The sequence below is a fragment of the Gekko japonicus genome, unplaced genomic scaffold (genome assembly GCF_001447785.1).
Source record: "Gekko japonicus isolate JY-2015 unplaced genomic scaffold, Gekko_japonicus_V1.1 scaffold1213, whole genome shotgun sequence".
Taxonomy (NCBI): domain Eukaryota; kingdom Metazoa; phylum Chordata; class Lepidosauria; order Squamata; family Gekkonidae; genus Gekko; species Gekko japonicus.
In genome coordinates this window covers 98,982-123,648 of record NW_015164709.1, presented here as the reverse complement: position 1 = coordinate 123,648, position 24,667 = coordinate 98,982, and the positions used below count along the sequence as shown (strand labels likewise).

At 43.0% G+C, this 24,667-nt stretch overlaps 1 protein-coding gene across 2 annotated transcripts in view; it reads right to left on the bottom strand.

The window, feature by feature from the left end:
• Nucleotides 1–24,667, bottom strand: part of FILIP1 (filamin A interacting protein 1) — a 140,620-nt gene that overhangs the window by 59,024 nt on the left and 56,929 nt on the right. For both annotated transcript variants that reach the window (XM_015409539.1, XM_015409540.1), the window contains exons 3-4: nucleotides 5,654–5,827; nucleotides 2,825–3,003 (exon numbers count right to left, since the gene is read on the bottom strand). In XM_015409539.1, coding sequence (XP_015265025.1) covers nucleotides 2,825–3,003; nucleotides 5,654–5,827 — 353 coding nt within the window. The remainder of the gene's footprint in view (nucleotides 1–2,824; nucleotides 3,004–5,653; nucleotides 5,828–24,667) is intronic.

Sequence of the window (24,667 nt, the reverse complement as noted above, 5' to 3'; positions counted from 1 at the left end):
TAAGGTATAACTATGACTTGTTATATGTATGGATAATATCTTTTATAAGTAATACAAATATATGATTTTTTAAAAAGGAACTTAGCCAAGGGACTTACCACAAAAGATCTCAGTTCCCAATGGGAGCCCACTCCCACCGGGAGATTGGCCATGTGATGCATGCAAGGTTCCCCCTTCATGGGTGTCCCGTCCCTCTGGGAGAAAACTAGGGGCTCCTCCTCGTAATTTAGCCAATCCCATCACTAGTGCCAGGCTAATCAAGTCTCGGGTACACCCTGAATCAATAAGGGCGCACACCCCAAAGTAGGTGTGAAGGGAGGGGTTGGCCACAGTCACAGTCATGTAAAAGAGGGGGGAAGAGGATCTCACCGATTTTGGCATGGGTGAATTTTGGACCTGCTGTTTAGCACCCTTCACAGCAGGACCTGGCCTTTTCCTGGCAGCTGTTGCAGCTCCTCATCACTGGATGAGATGTTATCCAACTCCTCTCTCTCTCCTGACAGGACAGCTTGGGGTGATTCCCAGGGGGTTTGATCGTTTTCTTGGGTCCTGTGTGGTCCCCTTTCTTGAACTCGCTGGGGTTCCTCTCTTGCGGGCAGTTGGTGGCAAAATGTCCCAGGGCCCCGCACCTCAGGCATAGGCCTCGCTGCATTCCTTGCTCCTGGTCACTCCCAGACCCTGGGAGCTGACTCTATTGCCCCCTCGTCTCACCCCCAGCGCTTTCCCCACAGGTTTAGGGTGGTACATCTTCAACAGGTTGCAATGGTTCTCTGCCTTGCAAGCCACTTGAATCCAGCCATTCAAGGTTAGGGGGTTATCTTGGGCCAGTGCTTTATCCAGGATGGAATGATTCAGACCCAGCCAGTAGAACTTAATGAGCACCTCCTCCAGCCACCCCTGGAATTTAGCCTCATGCTTCTTGAATTTATCCAAGAACTCCCAGACGGACCGGCTGCCTTGCTTCAAGCTTTGGAGGCAGGTCCTGGCTTTCTCCAATTCCAGTGGGTCTTCATACTGTTGGCGGAGTGCCACCATGAAAACATCCACATCCTGGAGCTCTGGGCCCCCTACATTGTACAGTCTTGTGAACCAATCTGCTGCTCGATCCTGCAACTGAGATCCCATGTAGTCTACATGATGCTCATCCAATGCGAGGGTGTGGCCCCACTCTCTTAGGAACTTCCGCACCTGCAGCGCAAAGAACACTAACTTCCCTGGTGTTCCATCGAACATGGCTTCAGAACTTCTCTCGACCAGGCGGGCACTGGTGGTGAGCTTGGCTGTGGTGCTGGCTGTAGCTGTGGAGTAGGTTGCAACACTGGGGGGGGGGGCGCTGGTGGGCCTACTTTGGCTGGCTGGGTTGATGTTCCTCCCACACCCTGTCCCTGCAGCTCCTGCTGCAGGACTAGCTGGATGGTGGCTGGAAGGTCCTCCAGGGCTGTCCGGGTGTCCCACCAGAATTTGGCCATCTTGCACTTCAGCTCCTGCCGGACCATCTCGATGTCAGATTCCTTGGTGAATAGCTCAGCCACCTTCAAGCACTTGGGGTCATTGCAGAACAACTCTGAGACCTGTCTTCAATAGCCTCTTGCTGCCTCTGCCAGGCTCTTTGAGTGGGAGTCATCAGCCAGTCAGGAGCATCCCATCTCATGTGCTCAGGCCATAGTTCCTTCAGTCTTGCCCTGCGGACCCGGGGTTTCTCCTCCTCCATAGGCTTAAAGGGCTTGTGGACCAGTCCCTTGGTTTGGGTCCCGGTCCCAGTGTCCTCGCCTCCTTCACTCATCATGACAGTGGTGTGATGGGTCGAGGTGACAAAGGGAGTTCTGACACTATGTCAGACTCTTGAACAAACTAACTCCCAACAACACTCTCTTAACAGTGATTTGTTTATTGAGAGATGAGAATATGTTAAGCTAAGACCATCTGTGTCAGAACTGACCCTCTTGGCACCAATTCTGGTATTATAAAGAATTTAAATAGCCACCCTGGTGATCAGTCTAATTACACCAATCCATCCAGCCTGCCTAAATCCACTATGCACTGTTAGCCCTCCCCCAACACTTGCAAGCTTAGTAACTAGCAGTGTCTGCCATCCAAGGTCAAGCACACATACTTCCCAGAGAAGGGAGGTCCCGCTTAACACAGTTACAAGCTTGCACGCTTTTTGTAGAGCAGCTTTCACATCCACACACTCACATGTTCCAAGACTCCCTCCCCCCAACCAGAATGACAGAAGACAATAGGCATACAGAACCAAAGAACAGCAATAACCGTGGCAAACGAGAGCTGAGTTTGATACATGGGACCTTTGACATTATAGGGATTCTAACAGCAAGTTCTGAGCCAGTTATTTTTCTTGAGATTAATAAAGAGATTGAGATTAATAAATCTGAATAAAGCAAAGACTCTTAAAATGATATGGTCAACATAAATGTGTAGGGTAGATAGAGAGTACTAGATAAATCATTATGGAATTTTCTTCAACTGGACATCCTAAATTTGGATTCATACAACATGTGTTGACATAGTAATGTTTTCAGTGATCTTCACAAAATTTTTCTCATGGGGATTAGGGGACCATGCGGAATAACATGAGAAGAGTCTGTACTGGGAAGGGAGATTTGGTGGAAATTGCCAGTTTAGCCAGGACCCTAGTCTAGGAGTGGTGGGGAAATTGTATGGGGAAACATGTTTTCAAAACTTTGAACCATTTCCTCCCCTGCAATTCTGATTTTTTTGGTTGAAAAAATGTGATTTAAAAGTCCTTAATTTCCTATCTAACCTAAAAACAGGGATTATTCAGCAGGCCGTCTCTAATGCTTACCTTTCACGCTCCTGCTCCAAAAGGTTGGTAAAGTCATCGCTCTTGTTCATATAATCTGTATGTTTATGCTTCTCATTTTCCAGCTCATAAACTGTCCGCCGATGGCACTTCTCTGCCAAGAGAAGCTGCTCGAGCATGCGCCGGTATGTTTCTTTCTGTTTTTCTTCGAGCCTGTCCAGCTGGTTTAATGAAATGCAAAATGAACTATGTTAAATATGCCATTGGCTGACTTTAGATCAAGGGGTGTTACATAAATGTGGCATGGCCTCTTTTATTGTTCATAAACAGACAGTTTTTTTAAAAAATGCTATTATTCTCTTAATATTTCCCATAAAAAACCAACAACAGAGAAGGGAGGAGAGTTACAAATGCTGATGTTGTCAAGCTACATCTACAATGAAGCTCTGAGGGCTTGACTTTGATGATAAATTTAGAGGGTTACCAGCCTCCAGGTCAGGCCTGGGGTTCTCCCAGAATTACAACGGATCACCAGACTACAGAGATCATTTCCCCTGGAGGAAATGGCAGCTTCAGGGGGGGGGGGTGTTGTATGGAATAACATCCCCACTGAGTTCCCTCCCCAAACGCCTTCCTCCCCAGGCACCGTCCCCAAACCTCCAGGAATTTCCCAAGCCACAGTAGGCAGTCATAAAGCCCTGCAGAGGGTGCTTCACTTTATTTATTGATTGATTTGATTTCTACCCTGCCCTCCCGCCGAGGCGGCTCAGGGCGGCTTACCACAGTTTAAAACAACATACCATTTAAAACAACAAATACAAGATATAGAATACAATAAATACAATAAAACTAAGTAAATACGGCGACATCCTATGGTAAAGTGCTAGTGCAACCCAACCGATGCAGTCAGTTCTTATTTGAACGCTTAGTGAAACAGCTCAGTTTTCACGGCTCTACAGAACTGCTGGAGGTCCCGTAGAGCTCTAATCTCATTAGGGAGCTCATTCCACAGTGTTGGCGCCACCAGGGAGAATGCCCTGGTCCTAGTTACCGCCAACCTGGCATCCCTAGGCCCAGGGGGGGCCAGGCGGTGTTGTGTTCCAGACCACAGTGCTCTTGGGGGAATGTACGGGGAAAGGCGGTTCCTCAGGTAGGCAGGCCCCTGACCATTTAGGGCTTTAAAGGTCAAAACCAGCACCTTGAAGCAAATCCGGAAACCTATTGGAAGCCAGTGCAATGACTTCAGCACAGGTTGGTTGTGCTCCCACCTGGGGACACCCATCAACAACCTGGCTGCCGTGTTTTGCACCGGCTGCAGCTTCTGAAGTTGCCCCACAGGCAGCCCCATATAGAGAGCATTACAGTAGTCTAGACTCGAGGTGACCATAGCGTGGATCACTAAAGCCAGATCATTGCGTTCGAGGATTTCAGTAGAGTAGCAAAGTGGTTGCAGCATGAGTGTATGGAAGATTGTCATTGAAGTCTGAAGGCCTGGTCTGATATCTCTTTGCTGTTAGATTACAGAAAGTGCTTAGAGCATTTGTTGTGGCTATTTTTTTTTTAAAAGCATCATCATACCTGCAGCAAACTAACATGCAATTGCCAAACAATAAACTCCAAGCAAGGACAGAAAGGGCAAAAAACGGAACCTTAACACTAAAATTCAGAACCTAACAAAGGTTAGTAAAATGTGAAAAAGAGGCCCAATATTAAAAACTAAATGTAGAAAATACATTTAAAAATACATGTATTTATTAATTACAAATTTGATGTCTATCCGTAACCAGTTATAAAGCTCCAGCATTTTTAGTTGACCAACACTGCTTTTTACTTGAGAACACTGTGGCAACACAATCAAAGAAGGCAATTTTTGGACCAAAAGTCTATTACTTTAGAACCACTGGGCAAGTGATTGCACTTTTAAAGATCTCATTTGCATATTTATTGTGTGCCTGGTGGTTTTATTCTGGAACAACTTGTTTTCTGGTCCATATTGAATTTATATTTTGTATCCATTCTGATTGTGTCTACATGATTGTATTATATTTATATAGCCATCTTGCCACTCAATTGATTGACCTCTGAGGAAGGCCTATGCAGGCCGAAATGCGTCAGGTCATGTTTTTAAGCCCGTGTGTATTGCCATGTTATTTATATACTTGATGTGAATGGGCCCTTATATATGTTTTAAAATTTGTAATTAATAAATACATGTATTTTAAATATATTTTCTACATTTAGTTTTTAATATTGGCCCTCTTTTTCACATTTTACTAACCTTTATTAGGTTCTAAACAATAAACTCCATCACCTTTGTGATGAGGGATGCTTTGTCTGAAGTTGAGCAGGAGGGAGAAAAAAGGCCTCCTTGAATCTGAAGCTTATGCTTCATTGGCCACTGTCTGAGGATCAATGGAGAGATAGGACCACTTAGTATGGATCTACTAGTATCAGTAGCTCAGCATGTAGGTGCTGTATGTGATGTGTGAACAGGCATCTTGTGGTGAATATAGGACAAATGTGCAGCAAGATTTTGGAGGGTTGTAGATTAATTTCTCATGTGTTATTTGAGCTAACAAATTTCCTATGGGCAAATGTCATAACAATGTGATCATCAGTGTGTTCTTCTGCTCAGGATTAAATATAAGGTACCCATAGTTTATAGTTTTACAGTGCAATCCTATGCAGAGTGAGACCCTTCTTTGTCCATTGATGTCAGTGGACCGCAGCCGCCTTAACCAGCTGTAGTATCCATATATGCAAGTATTGCTAATGTCATGTGGAAGTGGAGGACAGGGATGCAAGTTCAAATTGGGGGGGAGGGAGATATCCTGTGGTTAGTATTCTTACAGTCAATTGAAAGGTGCTTACCTCTGAAATGGGCTTCTCATAGACATCTTCTGCAACAGATTTCTCTTGGGCAAGGATAGCATCCCGGTGTAGTAGTTTTAGGATATTCTCTGGAGCTGCAGATCCATAGTGTGCTTCCAAAACTTCAGGCTTGATTTTCTCTGTCTTCAGCATGTGGATAACGTCTTCTCTAGCCTGCAAAGTTACACATCAGTATTTTTAGTGCCACTATCACTATTATCAGCACAACAAAATATTAGCATTATCTGGTATTTTGATACTGTCAGCACAACCCTGTGCTCTCACGTGCAACAACTGAGCTCCCAGTACTCAAAGTCCCCTTTCTCTGAAGATGGGGGAAAACTCCTACATAAAGAAGTAGAACTGAGCAAGGAATGCTTAAAGTTTTTGGGGCTCTTGCTATGCTATATGCTTGCTGCGGTTGCCGTAATGGCTGGGGGGAGGGCATGCCTGAGGGTGGGGGTGAGTGTGTGCGGGTGTGAATGTGACTTTGCTTTTAGGCAATGTAACTTTTCCTCAAGGTGTTCCCTTCTCCTCCCCTCTCGCTTTCCCAGGAGAAGTGGCCTTGAAAACATTCTTGTACCAGCTTGGACTCTAGATTACCGGGACCTATATCTCCCCTGGTTGGCATGGCAATTAGGTGATGGGTGGGTGTGACGTATGCTTGGGGGGCTGGTTGGGACCTGTTCAATTTCCTATATGATTGTACCTGCCAAAAGACTTCAGCTCTGACATGGTGACTTTTGGATCTTGCATATGCTCTAATAAACTAATCACTGCCAAAGTTACACAAAGTCTGACACAGTGTTAGAACTCCCCATTTTTATCCGACCTTCGCCTATACCATGATGGGGGATGAAGATGGAGACACCGGGATGAGCACAGGCACCGGGTCTGAACCTGAGAACCCTTACCTTGAATGCGACAAATGAAAGAACGGCCAAGCAACAGGCGCCAAACCCAAAAAGCATGTTGTGTTCAAGCCCAAATCCAGACACGACAGCCCGGACAGCAGAGGCCCAGACAGAAACCCCTCCTGAGTGGGGAATGGAGCCCCGCCAAGAAAAAGAGCAGCCCCAGGATGCCCTGGAAGTGACGTTCAATGGCAGCCCAGGGAAGCTAGCATTGTTTGCGATCCAGGTGCAGAAGCTCCTGCGAGAGTGGGGCCACACGTTCACCTCAGATGAGCATCATGTGGATTATGTGGGGTCCCAACTCTGAGACCGAGCAGCTGACTCATTCATCGGTCTCTACAATGTACAAGCACCCAAACTGAGAGATATGGATGCCTTCATGCAAGCCCTGCACTGCCAGTTCGAAGATCCACTGGAGTTGGAGAAAGCCTGCACTTGGCTCCACATGCTGAAGCAAGGAAACCGGTCAGTGCAGGAGTACTTGGATGAGTTCAAATCCTATGCTACCAAGCTCTAGGGATGGCCCGAAGAAGTTCTGATTGAGTTCTGTAGGGCCGGGATGAACACCACCATCCTGGATAAGGCACTGGCCCAGGACACCCCAGTAACACTGAGGGGATGGATCCAGGTTGCCTGTGAGGCCAAGAATAGGCATAATCTGATAAAGTTATACCAACACAAGACCCCGGGAAGAGGAGTCGGGAGCCAGAAGTCATTTCAGGACCAGAAGTCATTTTGGGGCAGAGGACCGCTGCCTGGAGGTGACCATGAGAACCAGCTGAGGCTCAGGCTCTGACTGTGCTGCGGGAAGTTGGGTCACTTCACCACAGAATGCCCTGGAGCCAGGAGCAGAGAAAGAGAATGATGTGAGGATCCCAGGGAGAAGAGGACCAAGACACCTGGAAAGTGGCCTAAGACCCCAAAAGCTCTACAAGCCAAAGTTTACGATACTCTGGAGAAGTTCACCTCCCCACCCCGTGATGGCAAAGTGCAGTTGGTGGGAAAAGGCCGGGACCTGTTGTGAAGGGTGCCAGCCAACAGGTCTGAAAAACCGCAGCACACAAATCGGTGAGACATATCTCCCCATCGTTCTATCTGACTGTAACAATAATCAAACCAGAAGCAGGTACCCACATTAGAGTGCAGGCCTTGATAGACTCAGGGTTTACCAGTGATTAGCCCTGCGATCTTCACAGGGCTGGAGGCTAAGATGCATAAACTGAAAGAGCCCATAGTATTCTCCCAGATGGACAGCGCCCCCATGAAGAAGGCTTGCCAGTATCACACAGTACATTTACTGGTGGGGGTGTCGGCTCATTGGGAAATGTGGTCCTTTGTAGTGAATCTAGGGGCTAGGTTCCCCATGGTGTTGGGAAGCCCATGGCTCCAAGCCCATGACTCCTATGTGCAATGGACCTCAGGTACCCTTATATTCCTAGACCCCCGGTGTCGAGAGCACCATTTGCGACTGGAGTGGGGGGAGAAGCTGCACCCCGTGGCAGAGCAGGTGTGCTTGGCACGGGAAGAACTGAATCTAATTTCCGTGGAATATAGGGACCTAGCCAGAGTGTTTGAGAAAGAGGAAGTGGATGTGCTCCCTCATCACTGTAAGACTGACTGTGCAATTGAGATCCTCCCTGGACATAAACTACCTAAAGGGAAATTGTATGCCATGAGCCCGACCAAGAAGGAGGAGCTGTGGTGGTACATTGAAAAGAACTTAAGTCGGGGCTTCATCCATCCAGCCACCTCTCCCTTTGCGGCTCCAGTGTTATTCAGGGAAAAGAAGGATGGGGGTATGAGGCTATGTATGGATTACAGGTGTCTATGTCTAACACCTACCCCCTCCTGCTAATCAAGGACTTATTAGCTGAGGCATCCCAGGGGAAGATTTTTACCAAGCTGGACCTCGAGGATGCTTGTTTTTGAGTGCGCATTAGGGAAGGGGATGAGTTTAAGACTGCTTTCAACACCCCACTGGGACAGTTCAAGTATTTATTTATGCCCTTTGGATTAGCCAGAGCTCCGGGGGTGTTTATGAACTTGATCAATGAAGTACTGCACAAATTCCTGTTCAAAGGGGTGGTTGTTTATCTTGATGACATGATGATCTATTCAAAAGATAAGGAGTCACACATGAAATTGGTGCGAGAGGTGCTGAAGGCTCTTCATAGCAACCACCTTTATGCAAAACTGTCTAAAAGGGGGTTTATAAGGAGGTGATGGACTTTTTGGGATACCGAATTTCGGGGAACAGTTTGGGAATGGACCCTAATAAAATCCAAGACATGGTGGGCTGGGAAGCCCCATGCACAAGACGGCAATTACAATCCTTCTTAGGGTTCACCAATTTCTACTGCTCCTTTATCCCCAACTTTGCACAAGTGACTTTACCCCTGACTGATTTATTAAAAACTAAAGGGAAGGGCCAGGAATGTAAAAAAGCAGGCAGCTGGGTAGATTGGTCCCTGGAGTGGTTCCCAGAGTGCCAACAAGCTTTTGAAAATTTGAAAGCCCGTTTTACCTCTGAACCAGTGTTGCACCACCCTGATGAAACTAAACAGTTCATTGTCCAAATGGATGCCTCCAAAGTGGCCATGAGGTGGGGCAAGATGGTAGCTACACCCACTTACAGGTGGGGCAAGATGGTAGCTACACCCACTTGCCTATGTGTCAAGGAAATTCTCTAGTACAGAATGGGGCAGTGTGGGACAAAGAGGCTGCAGCCATTAAACTTCCCCTAGTGACATGGAGGCATTGGCTGGAGGGGGCTCAGGTATCGTTGAAGTATGGACTGATCATAAAAACCTGGAAGACCTTTAAGCCCCCCGCCACCTGAATGCCAAACAACTGCGATGGGCAGAGTTCTTTTCCAAGTTTTGTTGCACACTTAAGCACCTCCTTGGCAAGTCCAATTTCTTAGCTGATGCTTTGTCACGCCTTCCCCAGCGTGCCAGCCAACATGATGATGTCATAGACACTATGTTCACCCCCACCCAGGTGGTGACTTGTGGCCAGGTGAGAAAGGGGGGCTTTCCCATTTCCCAGCCTTGGGTGGAGAAGTTTAAAGCTGCATTTTCTGATGAAGACAAAGGGGAAGTATAAAAGGATGGAACCTTAGTTCAAAAAGAGGATGGCTGCTGGTACCATCAAAATAAACTGTTTGTGCCTAACTTCCTTAGGGGGGAAGTGCTAACCATGGGACATGACAGTAAACTTTCAGGGCATTATGGGTATTTAAAGACCTTGAACCTCATACAGAGACAATTTTGGTGGCCCCGGATGCACAGGGATATTTCTAAATATGTGTCTTCTTGCCAGACTTGCCTCATGAGTAAAAGATGAGTGGGGAAAGTCCCAGGACTGTTGCAACCCCTGGAGACCCTTGACAGACCATGGGCGGTGATCTCTATGGATTTTATTACCCAGCCAGGGGAAAACAGCAATATGGGTGGTTGTGGACTTATTTTCCAAACAGGTGTATTTTGTTCTGTCTAAAAAAGTGCCTACTACAAAGCGATTAGCACACATGTTCATGCAGTGCCTCGCAAGGTAATGTCCAATAGAGGGGCCCAGTTCCTTGCCAAGTTCTGGCGGGAACTAATGAAAATATTGGGGGCTGAACAAGGGCTCAGTAGCAGTCATCACCCTGAAACTGATGGGCAAACAGAAAGAACAAATCAGATATTGGAGCAGTTCCTTAGGTGTTTCATCAACCACCAACAGGACGATTGGGTGAACTTGCTCCCTTTTTGCAGAATATAGCTACAACAATTCAATATTGACACTTCAGTAGTACAATGATCAATGTCCAGAAGGCTATGAGAGAGCTTAATAACATTAAAGATAATAACATTCATAAATTGTGGTTCATGAAATCACTGAGAATTCAACTGAAATTATTTATTTCTCAGGATGGTTATCCTAATCTCCATGGTGTGCAGCTAGAGGTATATAAGCATAGGCATCATAAAATTGAGGATCAAAGTTTACCAAGCCCATATTTTTTCTTCTGATTATGCCATTAAAGTAGCTGTCAAACTCTGGACATGAGCACCCTGTATTACTTGGTCTGTTTATTAATAGTTCAACAGCTGCTCTGCACCAGGATCAGAAATAAGATAAGCTCATGGGTTCCCAATGCAGTGTTGTGATCATTCCAGTAGCACATTTTCTAAATTCCAAAGGACTTCGTAAGGTTCACACAGGCCTAACAAAAAGCATGAGTAAAACTTCACTGGTGGGCCTCTGTAGAGATTCAGGTGGCTGTTCTCAGCCACAAGTGCTGTTGGGAATATACTAGTTGCTATCTATCAGGTAAAAGAGAAACTCTCTAGTTATTTTCTGGAAATTCAGAATAGTACTATAATTTTTCGATAATAAGCAAAACTAGTACTGGCTGGGTTTGTTTCTATTTGTCCCTGGTTCAGGAATATGGATACTAAATTATGACAGCTAAGAGTTAGTAAACATATGATACTTGGTCCCAGGTATGGCAAAACATAATAGTTGGATTTTTAAAAGAAAAGGCGAACACTTTTGTTTGTTTTATGTGAGAACAGTCCTGCTGGATCAGACCAGTTGTTCATCTAGTCCAGCATCCTTTCTCACACAGTGGCCAACCAGTTCCTCTGGAGGGCCAAATACAGGGCATAGAGTCTGAGACCTTCCCTTGATGTTGCCTCCTGGCACTGGGATTCAGAGGTTTACTGCCCCTGAACATGGAGGTTCCCTTTATTCACCATGGCTAGTAGATACTGATAGACCTATCCTCCATTAATCTTTCTAATCCCCTTTTAAAGCTGGCTATGCCTGGGGCCATCATTACATCCTCTGGCAGTGAATTCCATATTTTAGTCACTCACTGTGTAAAGAAATATTTCCTTTTGTCCATCCTGAATCTGCTGCCTCTTGGCTTCATTGGATGCTCTCAAGCTCTAGTATTGCATAATTTTATTAACCTCTGTCATGTCCCCCCTTAATTGTCTCTCTTCTAAACTGAAAAAGTCCCAGACTCTTCTGTATTTTTCCCAGCTGTGTGATGTCCTTTTGGTGCCCAGAACTACAACACAATATTCCAAATGAGGCCACACCATTGATCTGTACAGCGGCATTATAATATCAGCCATTTTATTTTCAATCCATTTCCTAATAATACCTAACACAAAGTTTGCCTTTTTCACCGCTGTGGCACACTGGGTTGTTGCTTTCATTGAGCGACAACCCCAAGATTTCCCCCCCTCTTACTCCCAGCAAGTTCAGACCCCATTAGTCTATACTTGAAGGGGGGGTGGGGTTGTTCCATTATGCATCACCTTACATTTACCAGCACTGAATTTCATTTGCCACATTGTTGCCCCATCACCCAGTTTGTGAAGATCCTCCTGGAGGATCTCTTACTTGGACCTCTGTCAAGATAGCTAGGCTTTCTTGTGGGTTAACAGGAGCCTTGAGCACACATGAGCCAACTTAGGTTTTAAAAGAAAGTGTTTATTTAAAACAATGTTCAAAGAGAAAATTTACAAAATCCAGCAACAAAACACTTCAGAGAGTACAACAAAATAATAAACACTAACTAGGCTTGCCAAGTCCCCCCGGGGGGCAGGGAAAAACCCCGCCCCAAAGGCCCGTTCCCCGCCGGCGGCGGATCAGGGCCCAGGGGGAACCCCACCCTGATGTGCACGGAAGTGACGTGATGATGCCGGGCATGCTGGGGGCGGGGCCACGGTCATCCAAGGGAAAACTCTATGGTTTCCCTTCGGATGGTCATGGCCCCACCCCCAGCGTGCCTGGCGTTGTCACGTCACTTCCGGGTGATGTGCGTGCAGCGCACACACACGCACTCCAGCCGTCAGCCAGGAGTCCCCCGCTGCGGCTCAAAAACCACTTGGCAACCCTAACACTAACTCAAACTACCTGCGTTCTATAGCGCAGTTTTCAGGAAGCATAGGCCATAAGTCACAATGAGGGAAGTGGCTTCACGTCGAGGTCTGCAAACATGAACCACATACAGGAGTTCCTAGAATCTCCTAGGCTAAATTTCCCCCCAGCTAAGGTGTCAAAATATACCCAAATATCAGCTGCCCCCACTTTACAGTCAAACGGTTTTTCCAAATAAAGTTAATTGGTAGCTTTGCCTGTCCTTGGAATCAGCACCTTAACAATAACAAACTTAAAACAGGTGCACTAGGAAGAAGGCTAACATACTATCACATAACTTAACCCTTCATAGGCACTTTTGCTTCACAACCTCTGCTTGTTGTTATGCGCTTCTTGGCTACTAAAATTAGATACAATGTAGTTGTATTACTCTGTTGGACAACTACTTGGTTCTCTGGTCCAAGTGTAAGAAAAATGGCACTTGGTTTTCAGACAGACACAGCCCTCAGGAGTTTTTTAAAATTACCTTAACCTAATTTTTCTTCTCCAAAATCAACATATCTTCCTGAATGATTATTCATATTTCTTGAACTCTGGATCATATATTTAGGGCAACTGTTATGGACATGTAATTTTCATAATTTTCCAATGCTTATTTTGCATTATTGTTGCATGTCACGCACTTCATAGGACTAGCTGTGCATAGCTTCCTATTCATAAAGGAGACTACTTAATTACTGTGCATGGCTATTTCAGTGCTTCACAGTTACATATTTAAAACACTTTCTTCACTAGCAATTGTCCTTTTTTTGCCAGCCATTGGTAACTGAATGCTACTTTTCACCTGCAAAAAAACCCCCAAACCCACATTTATTTGGAGCTCAGTTATGACCCTGTCACAGCACTTCATTTAATGGGTATTCTATTATAGTGTGCTGATGAGTGCTTCCACTGAAACAGCAAATAAAATCTGATGTCTGAAGCAAAGACAGGCTAGGCAAATCACTGATCTAAGCCAGTGAGCCAGTTCTGTTCTTCAGTCTATGTTCATACTTGACATAAAGGCATTTCTAGTGGGGTCGAGAAGATCAGCCCCAAGGGTTTAGAAATAAAATGGGAGGTGACAGTTGCAGTGATGCAGAGGAGTCTCACTTTGTTACTTCTTGCCCCAAGCTTTGAAATAGTTGAAATGAGCACTAGGAGACACCTGTACATTATTTCCTACCTACACAGCTTTTGGTTATGCTTTACTGCCGGAGAGCTACATTGATGATGTCACTTTGCTCTGAAGAGAACAGGCCACCAGAGCCTTTCATTGACATAATTCATTATCTGTATTCTGGCCTTGGGACAGCAAATTCCCATGACACGGAATTAACTCAACTCTGCTTGATGTTTTCAGAAATTTAAAGGGTTGAAAGATAGCACTTCTGGTTTTGTTGACAAAGAAAAAAAGAGCTTTGTTCTGTATTATCACACCAAGGGAGAGGTTATTGAAGTCCATGCTTTTATGATCCTTGGCAGCAGAAGAAGCAAACCCCAAAGGTCATTGCAAATTATGCACACAAATCAAAGCATGTTGAAATATGTCTTACATGCCCCAGGAAAGAAGATACCACAATGGATAAGCCAGCTGACCTGGGTTTTGCTGCAGCCAGTTGTTATAAAAGTTCTCATGGCCAAATTTAGCCATGTGTAGATAGCATGTAGGGGCTGCGGTGGCTCAGAGATTAAGATGCTGAGACGCAGACCAGAAGGTCTGTAGTTTGGCAGTTTGACACACTAGTGCAACGTGACAGAGTGAGCTCCTGTCTCTGGCTCCAGCTCTTGCCAACCTAGCAATTCAAAAGCAAGGAATTGCAAATAGATAAATAGGTAATGCTTCGGTGGGAAGGTAGCAGCAGTCCATGCGCCTCAGCATTTAGTCATGCCAGCCACATGACCACAGAAACATCTTCGGACAGCACTGGCTCTTTGGCTTGGAAATGGAGATGAGCACCGCCCCCTAGAGTCGGATTCGACTGGCTTTCAAGCAAGGGAAACCTTTTCGATATTATGTACATATAATTTTAGGGGCTGCAATTACTGAGAGTAACCAGAGCATCCCTGTTCTTCACCAATTTCTGGAGGCTCTCTAGAAGTCGATTTTGATGTGATGATTTATCTACCCGCCTGTTTCTTTCCACTCCTTCCAGAGCTAGGCTCGGTGTTATGTATTAAGTCAGGAACATTCCAGGACTATGTACCAGAGACTGGCTGAGCTTGAAGCTCTAGACCAATAGCCCACCAGGACTCTGGAAGTGACCAATGAGAAACTAATGTTATGTAAATAGCCTGTCGTTGGGAGTTGGGTGTGGTTTTTGCATGCGATTTAAACAGGGCTATTGTCCTGGTGTTTTAGTCTTGTTCCTGAAATCACTTAATAAAGTAGAACTGTCCACTGCAATGCGTCTTGAACCCAGTATTTTATACTCTCCAAGCAAATGTTTAAGAATGGATATCCACAATCCCAAGTAGGTCCTGTTTCAACATTATTTGTAAAGTACAGTACAATTGTATATGTTGTTTAGTCACACAGTCAAGTCCGACTCTTTGTGACCCCATGGACCACTTTACACCAGGCCCTCCTGTCTTCCATCGTCCTCCAGAGTTTACTTAATTTCATGTTCATTGCATCAGTAACACTGTCTAGCCATCTCATCCTTTGCCATTCCCTTTTTCTTTTACCCTCAATCTTTCCCAGCATCAGGTTCTTCTCCAGTGAGTGCTCCCTTCTCATTTGGTGGCCAAAGTATTTGAGCTTCAGTTTCAGTATCTGTCCTTCCAGGGAATAGTGAGGGTTGATTTCTTTTAGGATTGACTGATGCGATCTCCTTGCAGTCCAAGGGACTATCAAGAGTCTTGTCCAGCACCATAATTCAACAGCACCTATTCTTCGGCACTCGGCCTTCGTTATTTGTCCAACTCTTGCAGCTGTGCATTACTAACATTGTATATTTGTTGTTGTTGTTCAGTCGCACAGTCGAGTCCGACTCTTCGCGACCCCATGGACGAGCTCTCTCCAGGCCTTCCGGTCTTCTGCCGTCCTCTGAAGTTGGCTCAACTTCATGTTCGTTGCATCGATGACACTGTCTAACCATCTCATCCTTTGCCGTCCCCGTCTTCTTTGACCTTCAATCTTTCCCAGCATCAGGGTCTTCTCCAGTGAGTGCTCCCTTCTCATTTGGTGGCCAAAGTATTTGAGCTTCAGTTTCATTATCTGGCCTTCCAGGGAACAGTCAGGGTTGATTTCTTTGAGGATTGACTGATTTGTTCTTCTTGCAGTCCAAGGGACTCTCAAGAGTCTCCTCCAGCACCATAGTTCAAAAGAATCTATTCTTCGGCGCTCGGCCTTCCTTATAGTCCAGCTCTCGCAGCCATACATGACTACTGGGAATACCATTGCTTTGACCATGCGGACTTTTGTTGGCAGGGTGATGTCTCTACTTTTTATCATGCTGTTTAGGTTCGCCATCGCTTTCCTCCCAAGGAGCAGGCGTCTTTTAATTTCATGGCTGCAGTCACAGTCTGCGGTGATCTGGGATCCCAGGAACGTGAAGTCTGTCACTACTTCCACAGCTTCCCCTTCTATTTGCCAAGGAGTGATGGGGCCGGATGCCATGATCTTAGTTTTTTTGATGTTGAGCTTCAAGCCCACTTTTGCGCTCTCCTCTTTTACTCTGAGCAAGAGGTTCTTTAGATCCACTTCACTTTCAGCCATTAGAGTGGTATCATCTGCATATCTGAGGTTGTTGATCTTTTCCCCAGCAATCTTAATTCCCGCTTGTGATTCATCCAGGCCAGCATTTCGCATGATGTACTCTGCATATATATTAAATAAGCAAGGTGACAGTATACATCCTTGTCGTACTCCTTTTCCTATGCTGAACCAATCAGTTGTTCCGTATCCGGTTCTAACTGTCGCTTCTTGGCCCTTATACAGGTTTCTCAAGAGACATGTGAGGTGGTCTGGTACTCCCATCTCTTTAAGGACCTGCCATAGTTTGTTGTGATCCACACAGTCAAAGGCTTTAGCATAGTCAATGAAGCAGAAGTAGATTGTATATGCACTGCGGTAAATTCCCAAATCAGAAAATTGTTTTTGGCTATTTGGCTATTTGCTGTGGAATGTATTTCTCCGCAAGACAGTAACATAGTTTTGCAAAGTTCTTTTAAGGTGTTGGTATCTGAAATGAATCTGTCCAGAGGCAGAAGCATTTGATGTTTTTGCACTATATTTCACATAATTTTTGTTCAATCAATAATCTAATGGTAGAGCTAGAAAACAGCTTCAAGACAACAGTTTGGTATATGAGAATCTTACCGTTGTTGTATTTCAATTGAACAATAGGTGGAGCCTTTAACCCAGATACATACAAGAAGATAGATCAAGGTGAATAGCCATAATGCACAGCCAAGATGCTGTAAAATTCACATCCATGCTTGAAAGGAGATGGATGGGGTCTAAGGACAGGATTCTCACAAATTAGAGCACGTCTGTCTCCAATTCTAATATATTTATTACCTTTTTCACCCCCAGTTGAACTGAAACAGTTGATAACTAGGAACTAAGCTTGTCATTCTTTCAATCTGTTAAAAATGTGTCCTCACTATTTTGCATGCTAATTTAACAAACCACTCCTATATATACAACTATGATATGTAATTCCATTTCATGATCTAACAAAGTGTGCATGCACACGAAAGTTCACATTTTGAATAAAACATTTTTGGTCTTAAAGGTGCCATTGGACTCTAACATACAAGAAGAGAAGAAGAAGAAGAAGAAGAGAAGAGATTGGATTTATACCCTGCCCTTTGTTACCCGAAGGAGTCTCAGAGTGGCTTACAATCTCCTTTCCCTTCCCCTCCCCACAACAGACACCCTGTGAGGTAGGTGGGGCTGAGGGAGCTCTTTTGAGAACTGCTCATGAGAGAACAGCTCTTAAAGAACTTGTGACTGACCCAAGGTCACACCAGCAGCTGCATGTGGAGGAGTGAGGAATCAAACCCTGGTCACCCAGATTACAGTCCACACTCCTAACCACTGCACCAAACTTGTTCTCGTAATGATTTATATTTGTTTTCATTCAAATTAATTTTATTAGGAATGTGTTTTGCTCTAGCAGTTACTGAATAGATCAGAAGACACAAATCCATTTTTCTTAGAGTAGTAATATAAGAGAATGAAAGACATATTATGAGTTGCACTGTAGTATCATAAGCCAAGCTTCCCTTCTTTGAGTGTTCATTACCATGCACTCATACATGGGCATCAGCCAGTGACCTGCCCTTGCTTTAGCCTTGCTTATCTATGACATATCACATCATAAAATAAATAGAAGCATTCCACTCCTTGTAGTGGTTAGGTTTACAGTGTTTGAAATTGTTCCTCAACTTGTAACATAACCATTATCTTCTGTTGTATGATGAGAAAACAGCCTCCATGTTCCAATCCCAGTGCAGCGATGGAGTTGGGTTTATATATGTAAATATACCAGACTTACATCTATTATATTATGAGACAAAAATAATATTATGGAAAATTTCCAGAAAAGTTCCAGAGCAACATTTTTACACAAAAAATTGGACACATAAAACTGACCTAAATTGAGTCAGATCACTTGACTATCAAGGTCAGTATCGCTTACTCTGACTGGCAGAAACTCTCCAGGGTCTCAGGCAAAGGTCTCTCATATCATCTACTAGCTGAGCTTTTTGACAAGAGGGACTGACCATGTGACTTTCTGCATGCAAAGCTGCTCCAGTTTCCATATTTACACAACCCCTCTGTTCTAAGTGTGAATTAACTTGATGAATGTACATTCCTATGCATCTCATAAAGTAAACTCTGTCTCATGAAACATTATGATGGAATAAATGTTGTTAGTCTTTAAGGTGCCACTTAAGGTGCCATATGCCACTTAAGGTGTAATCAACAGGGCTCTTTTGTGGTATTCACCAGTGCAGAGTAGCAGCACCTTTTGAAGAGCTCTCCCAAGTGTGTGTGTGTGTGGGGGGAATTGGTAGAAATCAGTGCAACCTTATATATGAGTACCAGCTCTGTTTTTTTAATCAAAGGAAAAAGCACTGGTAATCACCAAACTGATACAGGACTAACACACTTTTTGGGGTGTGCTAAAATTAGTGTGTCAACTGTTTTCAGTGCCTTTAGGGTTTCCCCCCTCAAATTTGAACAATGTAAGGAAAGTATATGCTATATTGTCTTTTAAGTTTTACAGGTATTATTCCAATAGAATAATTTCTACATAAAGCTTTGAATTTGTTGGTGGACTGGAATGCTGAAAAGAAAGAAAAAGGAGGTGTTTGGCAGTTTAACTGCTGGCCAACTAACAGAGTTGGGGGTTATTGGATGTTGGTGGGAGAGAGTTTAAGAGATTTGCTAGTTAGGCAGGCAGTCCATTGGGGATTGTAGTTATTTTGAAGACAGGTAGGATTTGTGTGCTTTTCTGGTCAAAAACAGTTTAAGGGGGGGAGTGGCTGCAACCAACTTCCGGGTCTGCCCGCTCAAAATTTGAATATTTTTACCCTTTCCAATGCAAAAAAGCTTATTTTGAACAATGGCACCTAAGGGTGATAAGAAGGGGAAACAAAAAGGAGAAAGTGTTCTGCATTTAACAGAGGTTTTTCCAGCTACAGACACACCATCCACCTCATCTGCAATGCTGGGGAGGGGCGAGCTAACGGCTGAAGAGAGCCCACTTCCTGTAAATGTTTTGACGCAGGTGCTAACCAAACAACATCAGGAACTGAGAAATGATATTACAGAAATGCTGAAACCAGCATTCCAACACATGGATGAATTAAAAGAGCTTCAGAAACAGACAAACCAAAAGGCAGAGAAAGCTCTCAAGAAAGTTACAGAGCTCCAAAGTGAGAACCTCAGATGCTTGGGCACGGGAACGTACTTTGGATGATTGTAGTCGTGAGTTGTGCCTAAAGTTCAGGGGGTTCAAATCAAATGTTGAAGCTGGAACAGAACTGAAGATATTTATGGCGAATTGGTTAGCAGGCACTTTAAGCCTCAAAGCTGGTGTTACACCCCTTCTACAGAGAACTTACTGTGTCGGTAAGGTATGTGAAGAATCTACTCCCTCATTATATACTAGAGATATACTGGTAGAATTTAAGGACTTTCGAACACGGCAGAGGATCCTCTCAGAAGCTAGAGAGAGAGGCGGTCGTGATTTTCAGGGTTTGAAGATTCAGATTTTTCTGGATCTCCCTCCTGAATTTTTAAAGATTAGAAGAGATCTTAAAGACACCACTGCTAAACTGTGGAATTTAGGAATAAAATATCGATGGCTCCATACAGGCAAGTTGTGTGTCCAACACGGTTCAATTTATTACACTGCCTATGACTCTGCTTCGGGTGAACTAATGCTGGCCGCCTTAAATTCTTCTTCAGAATCCCAAGACAACAGAGCTGGAAAAGGAAAGATCGCTCTCATGTCAGTTAAAACGACTCGAGTTTGTACTCCTGAAGACCATGAAGATTTTGAAGAGAGTTAGGAATCTATTTAAAATTAGGATTTGGGTAATATAAAATGTTTTGATGCTATAAGAGTGGTGGGACTGTGGCAATTGTCTGGGTATGTTTCCAAGGTTTAATCGGTCCTTGGAAGGACGGTTTGTTTCTTCCCCTCCTGACCCTTGAGGCCTCCTAGGACTAATTATAATTTAGTTCAAAGATTAATTTGATAATATATTGTAAATTTATTATAATGAGCTAAGATTGTTTGAAAATCTTATAAACATCATCATGTAATAATTTTGAGAGAAGAAAGAAGATGAAGAAGATATGAAGATAAAGCATGCTAGTGAAGTTTTGTTTTTCATAATATTAATGATTTTGGTGGTATTGTTAAATTATAAAATTCTTTCATCAATAAAACAAAATGCAAATTAAAAAAAGTTTAAAAGGGAGAAACCTATCTGCTCAGTGTTATCAAGGTTTGGGTACTGTTCCTATCAAAAACAGTGTAAAGTTAAAAGCATTTCTGTTCTCCTGTAAAAGTCTGAATCAGTCAAACAAGAAACCTGCTTTGTAACTGTTACTCTTTCTCAGGCTTCAGTTCTACTGTAATGTTGTTACAGTAATGATGAGAGAGCTGGAGACAGGGAAAACAAAGAAACTACCAAAACACATACCACTAAAATTAACCTGTTTCTTAGCTATATTCATCAAGCCTACTGTGTGGTTCCTTCAAGCCTATAATCCCCTCAAAACAGGCCAATTAAATGCCAGGTGGCACATGAATCCAAGCACTGCGCCTCTTTGAGGACTAGAAGACTAAGCAGTCCGCAAAGCCTCAATTATAAAAATGAAAGTAGGGGGAAAGTTTATGGGGTGTGAAATTGAAGTCCCTAATTTTCTTGGACTGGAGCTAGGATGTCATCATACCACCTTACTATGTAATAGGCTAATCTGGCTCTAAACACACTAGTAGATCAGGAAGGCAATTAAGCAATTGCTTAAACAATTACAAACCAGATCAGAGAATCCCAAAATATAATATTAATTTAATAACAAATATATATTCTATTGGAATAATACCTGTAAAAATTAAAAGACAATATAGCATATACTTTCCTTACATTGTTCAAATTTGAGGGGGGAAGCCCTAAACACACTGAAAACTGTTGACACACTAATTTTAGCACACCTCAAAAAGTGTGTTAGTCCTGTAGCACCACAATTACACAATATTTCTAAAGAACTTCGATCCTTTTTAGATATTAATACTATGGGGGAGGTTTCCCCAGAAACTCTATGGGAATCCCTCAAAGCAGTAATCAGGGGTCACCTGATTTCTTTGTCAGCTCATTCGAAAAAAGAAAAAGATAAACAAGTTACACAACTCACGGGAGACATTCATAAACTCGAACTACAACATAAACACAGGCAATAAAAACATAGAAAAGATTATTAGCAGCCTGGAAAATATTAAAAACATTAGACACCACAAAAATAAAAAAAAATTATTATTATTAAAACAAAATTTGGTAGAAATTGACTAGAAATTTAGAATTACTAGCCTGGAGAGTGAAGCAGAGAAATCTGGATAAACACATTTTTGCCCTAAAAGATATTTCCAGTGAGTTGCATTAGGACACTAAACATATACTTATGCTTGATTTTTATAGATCTTTGTATACAGGTAACCCAGCTCCAAATAGTGCAATTCAGCAATTTTTCTCAAAGCACAAAACACAAAACTACAATCACAGCACAATTTTTTTAGATCAACCTATTACTGCCATCAACTAGAAAAAGCTATCCAGCAATCAAAAATTAATTCAACACCTGGCCCAGATCCGCTGCCCAATGAATGGTATACAGCCTTCAAAGAAACATTAATATCACCACTTTTTAACATTGATGACAAATATAATAAAGACTGGTCAATTCCTGCAATCCTGGACTGAAGCCCACATTGTAGTTATACCAAAAGAAGGAAAAGATTCCACATCACAAGAAGTTTACAGACCTATTTCTCTTCTTAATTTAGATACTAAATTATTTAGAAAAATCCTTACAAACAGATTAAATAAAATTATATCAGTATACATAAATCCCAACCAAACATGCTTTATTCCTGAAAGAAACCTGACAGAAAACATCAGAGGTACATTAAATGTGACTACACATTGTCAACTTCAAAAACAGGAAGCTATAATATTGGCTCTCGACATTAGAAAAGCATTTGATAGTATCCAAATTGACTTCCTTGAACATATCCTTTTAGAAATGGATTTTGGTTCTAATTTTAGGAGTGCTATAAAAGCAATTTATAAATCTCCCAAAGCCAAACTGAAAATTAATCAATACTTATCAGACACAATTAATCTACATTGTGGTCCTAGGCAGGGCTGTCCCTCTCCCCACTACTTTTTGCTCTGAGTATTGGGCCTCTAGCCCAATTAATTTGTGACAACCCCAAAATAGAAGGAATTGACATTAATGGCACTACCCACAAAATTGGAATGTACACAGAGGATATGGTTTTATACCTAAAAAATCCAGTCTCATCTCTGCGGGCACTCCAATTCACTCTAGAAGAATTTGCCTGGGTCTCAGGTTTACATATCAACCAAGCCAAATCAGACCTTTATGCAATAAATCTAAGGTAATTAAACCACCTCAAACAGAACTTAACTTTTAATCGAATTACTAAAACTTGGCGCCATTTAGGGGTATATATTACTTTTGTTTTTATTTAGGGCCCTATCTATCCCAGTCACACAAATTGAGATCAACAAATGGCAATCTGAAATGAATAAATTCATTTGGGCACATAAAAAACCCAAGGTTTCAACATCATTTACTTTATAGACCCAGAGAGAGAGGCGGACTAGATTGCCCCAATCTCAAATTATATTTAGAAGCCTCTACTCTTACCACAACAGCTAAGATCATAACAGACAATCCAAAACATTCCTGGCTACAAACGGAAAGCAGTTATACTTTTCCAATCCCCATACAAGATCTTTTTGGGATCAAAAACAAAAACTTCCAACCTTAGCCAAGTTCAACCCATACCTGGTAAATTCATGGAAAATATGGAAAAAACGCGAACAAACTTTTGCACCAAATATTTCTCCCATTTCACCACTAACAATCCAATCATGGTTTCCTCCTGGGCTTTCTCAATATGATGGTAATATGTATCAACACTGAAAACAGAAAGGTATTAAAGTTTTAAGAGATTTAGCTGACAAAAATAATATACTTTAAAAAACCTATTTAGAAAGGAAACTAGGCTCTACGGTCAAGTGGTTTCACTACCCAAGCCATCTTCTGGCCTGGGACCCTGTTGGATGCTATTTCTACCATTGGGCTGATTTGGAATACCGCCATCATCTGACCCTGTTGGATGCTGTCTTTATCATTGGGTTGATTTGGAATACCGTCATCATTAGCTGTCTTTTTTATCTGTTAACTGATGTTTAATTTTGTATTGTATTTTTAACTCTTTTAACTCTATATTGTTCTATGATATTTTAATCCTGTTAGCCACCTTGAGCCAGTGTGTCCGGCAAGGCGGGATACAAATAGAAACAATAAATAAAAATAAATAAATAAATACAACTAAAATATGCCTTATCATCACTTGAAGTAAAAATTGCTTTATCACAACCTCTCTCAGAATATGAGCATCTTCTTGTAGACATTAAACAAAATTCAAAGGGCCTTATTTCTAAGTTATATAAAATTCTATTGACAAACATTAGTTCTGGAACTTTACCTTTTCAAAAGAATTGGCAACAAGACCTCTCGAATACACTTAAGCCAGAAAATTGGGGGAAATTGGGAATCCCATTCCTTTAGGTCTCTTATCTTTAATGTAAAATTTCAAATAATAAAAATCATGGCCAGTTGGTATTTACGTGTCAAAATCAGGCCCGTTACTTTCAATTTCTAGCAGCTCTGGTTCTTATCACTATACCTTCGCTTGCCATTTCGAATTCCTAGGTGGGGAGTGTATGTTATTGGAGTGTATGGGAGTAAAGGCTTTGTAACTTTCTTGAAGCACACCCCAAGATAGTTCCTGTGGGACTGTCCTTGGAGATCTCTATGCCAGTCTAGGTTAGATAGGGCATCCAGTCCAGTTACCTTTATTGGCATGTAACCCTTGCAAACCCATAAACAAAAAAAAAAAACCCTCAACCATAGCATAGAATAATATCTGCAAAATACAGAAATAAGGAATTACCAAGTAAGTATAAAGGTAAAGGTAAAGGTTCCCTTGCTCAAAAGCCAGTCGAATCCGACTTGCGGTGCTCATCTCCGTTTCAAAGCCGAAGAGCCAGCGCTGTCCGAAGACGTTTCCGTGGTCATGTGGCCGGCATGACTAAACACCAAGGCGCACGGAACGCTGTTACCTTCCCACCAAAGTGGTACCTATTAATTTACTTGCAATCTCTTGCTTTCGAACTTCTAGGTTGGCAGGAGCTGGAACTAGAGACGGGAGCTCACTCCATCTTGCGACACCCGGGTCTCGAACTGCTGAACTACTGACCTTCCACAGCCTGCAGTTCAGCGTCTTAACCACTTGAGCTACCGCAGCTCCCAAGTAAGTATACCCATCAATTAAATAAAGGGCGAATAGAAATGGCACCAAAAAGAAATTTAGCAACAGTTTCCGTTATCTCAAAG